Genomic DNA, 4887 nt, shown 5'->3' with positions numbered 1-4887 from the left:
CAGGAAAAATGGGCAGTGTGGGGATTTGAGCTTTGAAAAGGGCTAATTTGTGATGGCTAGAAGCCTGGGTCAGAGCATCTCCAAAACTGCAGCTCTTGTGGGGTGTTCCCGGTTCCCGGTTATGACCACCAGCGTGCCCAGGTGGTCATAATGTTATTGCTGATCGGTGTAGATTAGTTAATATAAAATTAATTACAAACATCTAACCGGGTTTTTGTTTGAGATACTGAAATAATGATAGCGTGAAAGAAAAAGGATTGTGGAGGAAAAAAGAGGGATGAGAGAGATGGTTCAAAAGCCACACAGGTGATACTTTACCATGTTTGCCTTTTACCATTATGCCATTGTCAAAACTTAAAAGAAATAAAACAAAATAAAGATAAATTATGACAGTTACTGAATAACAGCTATTGATGGAACAAAATAAGTGTAGATTATCTATCAGTAGCCTAAAGTTAAGCATAAATGTAGAGTGATATGGCAAAAATAGAAACTTTATCATAATAACAAAATATACAAACAGACTTTATTAAATTTACAGCTAAAACAAGCCACCAGAAACACTTTCATCCACCAAACTGGGGCATCAGAAATAATCTGAAGAATGTCACATCATACTTTCATACTTTGATGAAAGTTTGATGGGAAAGATTGTCTAAGCCACTGCTCAGGAATATGAAATATGGGTATCGTAGCTTCTGTGGTCATCAAACCATTCAATACTTGTGGTCGGAATGAGAGCTTTTCATTCTAGATACAGTGGTTCATGTGAGGACCATCTTACCTTGGCATTGGGACCTGTGAGGCTGCCTTCCCGGCCGTGGTCCAATAGTTCCTGTTCCAGCAGGTCATCTTGTTCTTCAGCCGGGTCAAAGTTGTACATGGGCATGAGCTGGTGCCTCAGCTTCTCCAACCTGCATGATGAGAGTTTAGTGATGAAGACCAGTCAGCAAAGATTTGGTGGCCCCTACTAACCCTCCACCTACCGCCCTCTGTGCAATGTACATACACTATATATACTCTGCTGTCTCCAAGTTCCCTATTAATTCCAGTGCAACCAGTACTTAATTTGTGTCCGTTTGTTTGACAATATGTACCATGTGGACACACTTTAAACTAAGATAATATAGCTTTTTAAATAAATTTGACAAGACACAGCCACAAAATATTACAGTGCTACAGGAATGACTTTAGTTGACATTATATGTTATTGGTGCAAATTTGACTACTAAACCCAATTGACGTGTAGTAAACTTGCAGCTTCTGGGGCTTTTTCTATCTGTGAGATGAGCAAATAAAATCTATAGACTTACCGCTTCCGTTTCCGAATATACAGCATCTAGGATGAAGAAAGACATTTATGATGAGAAAGAAAAACAAGTAAAGTTATTTATAGAAGTGACTTTTCTGTGTCAAGACAAATATATACAAATTGAAACATGATATTGAAAAGACAAGGAAGTCATTCCAGTTCATTGAGGAAAAAAAATACATTTCTACTGAATCAAATTTCTTACAATTGCCACTGCTAAGCCAATGACAGTGATGATGCCAAAGGGTACGAGCACCATTCCCATCCCTGAGCCCTCGATCACTGCCTCCGGAAACGTGGTGGCATTGAAGCTGGTCTCGTTTGTTGTTATAGTAACAGTCATTAATGTTGTTCTAGAGGTGACATTGTCTCTGGTGCCCGAGCTCGTCGAGAGGAAGGGTATCGCGGTGGTCGTAGCAGATGTGGAGAGTAAACTTGTAGTTGTCTTAGCTGCAGTTACAGCCATGGTCAGGTGTAACTGTTTCAACTGAAGGATGTATTTACAATCTCAGCGTGGATGTTGTTGCGTTGCTCAGCGTGTGGTGTGTCTCATGGTCGACACAGGTTCCCTGTGGTTTGAGGTCTGCTGAGGCATTGATGATGCTTTGGCCATATGATCTGGAGAATTCACCCTAAAACAAAAAGGTAAAGCTGTCTGTGATTAATGTTTAACCATATAGGACAAAAAGCAATGTAGTGAATGTAAATAAAGATAAGGTGATCCTTTAAATCCAGCCAAAATTGCTAAAATATAATTTCCATTTTGCTTCTGTGCACTGATTATTTAATGAAATCTTTGTTTAAAAAATTCAAACGTGTCAGTTTTGGCACACCCCACCTTTGTTTTCATTCAAACCACGGCTGATTGTGCCAGCAGGGTGGTAGGTGTTTCAGGGCAGGATGTGGGTAGAAGTGGCAGAGGAGGAAAGTGGCATAACAAACTTGATAAAATACCAAGGAATACTAACCACTCAAACTGAAATCTGCACTGTGAGGAAATATGTTGGCAGCACGTTAAAAACGTCACCCCCAACAACACACACACACACACAGCTTCCATAAATATCCACTACATCCAAGACTCTGTACATGTACCTCCCACCCACACACACACACAGACTGTACACATCCCATGAGCGTGAAGAGCAATTTATCTTGAAGATCTAAATATATGAGGAGTTTTAAAACATGAACATGCTTTTCATTTTAAAGCAGTGTTACATGCTGACACAGGAAGGCAGTGAAAATAGACACATGATCCATTCCTCTCCCCTTAGTGCATCCTGTCTGCTTGTACTCTTAATGAGGAACATGTGCAGCTGAAGCAAACAACCAATGAAAACCAAAGGCTAGGATTCAGTCATTGCTGTTTGTCTGGTTAACAATCCCCGCATTGCAACAAAGACAGAGCCTGCAAACACTTGACATCTTTGTTTGAATCATGTTTTGGTCTTATTACTGTGTGTGACTGATACATAACATGTTATTTTTAGTCAAGATGCACTCTATCTCAGCTGTCCTGAACAAACAGCTGAGCTACTAATCCTGCCAACGTGACCAGCCCCTACTCCATGTGTCCTCTCAGATTAGAGATGCATACGTACCTTAACATACAAAATGCATGACTTCAGAGGTGAGCTGCGGCAGGCCGGGGCTGGCTAGAGAAGAGAAAATTTCATTGGAAGAGGCAGCATTTCCACCAGTGGCTGCCCCTCCTCCTCTTCTTCTGTTTCCCCCCTTTAGCAATGCAGGTACTGCTCAGGCTGTTTACATTGACAAATCAGCCATTTTCTCTGAAGATGGACTCCACACACCAAGGTAACCCTATCCCGACAGCCTCCAAGAGATCCCCTTCCTGTTCTCAGATTGCCTCCTAGGATCTACTCCCCCCGTCTTGCCCTTCCTTGTATTTTACACAACAGAGGCTGCTCTAGGGATGCTGCAAACAGAGATCAGTATGGCAAGCTCCCTCCCCCCTCGCCCTGTAATTGGTCTAATGGCTTCAAGATGACAGATGCGGTTGGCTCCCTGAGCTGTCTATTTGGCTTTGCAGGGGTGAGAATGGGATTTAATGGCTTTGCACACCAGATGCTGTCCGGCCTATGTGAATGACTGCATCCGGGTGGCAGGTCTGAGGAAATTAACCCTATGATGTCTCTCCTCTAATCCTCAATGACCTGAATTTACTCTATAAGAAAAAGACAAATCAATCTCATAGATTTATTTTACTTTAATGTGAAGGATTTGTGCAGTTATTCACAAACATATGTTATTGCAGACATTTGTAAAACAAGAAATATGTTGAAAGCTAGAAAAATGACATCATGTTATATAATTGTGTGTAATTGTAACACATGTTGACAGCAACTGCAGAATATCCACAATGTCTTCAGCTCATTTTGAACAAGTTTCCAGTCATCATTGCCACAAATTCTGAAAAAGTTCAAATCAGCAGTAAATAGCATTATATTTTTATCAATTCGTTATTACTCCATCATCCCATTTATTAAGTTCTAAGGAGACACTTTTGAAAAAACTAAGGTATTTGGATTCAGAACCAAAAGTAAACAATATAGTAACTTTTCAAGTAAATTCACAATTTTAATGAAGGCTTATTTAATTTAAATTTCATTCTTCAGTATAACTATTTACCCATTCAATTTGTAAAATTAAATAAAACAGTAAAACAGTACTGTCACAATGTACACCTTGCGTTAACATTATTTTAACCTAATAAACATTTTTAACAAGTGGTAACCTGTAATTCAGAACATGAATAAATACAATACATTCATACCTTCATAATCGATGGTTCCATCTCCATCTTTATCCGCCTCCCTAATCATCTGCTCAGCCTCAATCTCGTTAAGAGGTTCTCCAGCATTCATGAGTACGTATCTGGTAAGTAATATGGAACATGAGCATGATGACCAACAAGTTTTTATTTTATTCCTTAATGTGGATTTTAATTTGTGTTGAATAAATAAATTCTGCAATTTCCCAGCTTGGGATCAATAAAGTATATCTATCTATCTATCTAAATAACGTGTCACTGACCAGTGATCCAGTATACAGTAGATCAAATTAAAATAATTCACTTATTCTGTGCACCGCAACTGTTTGTTGTGCTTTTCTTTTCCATCCATTATGTTATTCTTACTTGAGTGTGTTCCAGTCAATATATCCCTTGGCCTCTTTGTCAAATACTTTGAAAGCAGCTCTAAGTTCAGCATCCTGGTTCTTGGTTCTTTCGTGGTACAGTGCCATCAGACCCAGGAAACTGTCACAGTTAAATACCCCTTTACCTGAAATGTCACAAAAACAATAAGTTTAAACACAACATCATTGTTGTGTTGTACACAAAGATATACACCAATCAGCCATAATATTACCCCATTACCCTGGTGGTCATAATGGTATGTAGTCCCATACCAACAAACTGTGATGCACTGTGTGTTCTGAAACCTTTCTATCAGACCCAACATTAACTGTTTCAGCAGTTTGAGCTACAGTAGCTCTGTTGGATTGGACCACACGGGCCAGCCTTCACTCTCCATGTGCATCAATGAGCCTTG

The 4887-nt window shown here is 39.6% G+C and overlaps 2 protein-coding genes across 4 annotated transcripts in view; both read right to left on the bottom strand.

Annotated features, from left to right (window-relative positions):
* Positions 1-3260, bottom strand: part of si:ch211-161c3.5 (uncharacterized protein C3orf18) — a 4832-nt gene extending 1572 nt beyond the window's left edge. The window contains exons 1-4 of the mRNA XM_035661594.1: positions 2917-3260; positions 1518-1944; positions 1314-1339; positions 785-914 (exon numbers count right to left, since the gene is read on the bottom strand). Coding sequence (XP_035517487.1) covers positions 785-914; positions 1314-1339; positions 1518-1778 — 417 coding nt within the window. The 5' untranslated portion in view covers positions 1779-1944; positions 2917-3260. The remainder of the gene's footprint in view (positions 1-784; positions 915-1313; positions 1340-1517; positions 1945-2916) is intronic.
* A 286-nt stretch (positions 3261-3546) lies between these two features.
* LOC118328008 (calglandulin-like) overlaps positions 3547-4887 on the bottom strand; it is an 8613-nt gene continuing 7272 nt past the window's right edge. For all 3 annotated transcript variants that reach the window (XM_035661590.1, XM_035661591.1, XM_035661593.1), the window contains exons 3-5: positions 4473-4617; positions 4110-4210; positions 3547-3745 (exon numbers count right to left, since the gene is read on the bottom strand). In XM_035661590.1, the coding sequence (XP_035517483.1) occupies positions 3702-3745; positions 4110-4210; positions 4473-4617 (290 nt within the window). In that variant the 3' untranslated portion in view covers positions 3547-3701. The remainder of the gene's footprint in view (positions 3746-4109; positions 4211-4472; positions 4618-4887) is intronic.

The sequence above is a fragment of the Morone saxatilis genome, unplaced genomic scaffold, assembly GCF_004916995.1.
Source record: "Morone saxatilis isolate NCDOM2014 unplaced genomic scaffold, NCSU_SB_2.0 Contig18, whole genome shotgun sequence".
Classification (NCBI taxonomy): Eukaryota; Metazoa; Chordata; class Actinopteri; family Moronidae; genus Morone; species Morone saxatilis.
The sequence above is the reverse complement of the archived record's forward strand: the minus strand, read 5'-3'. Positions and strand labels throughout refer to the sequence as shown.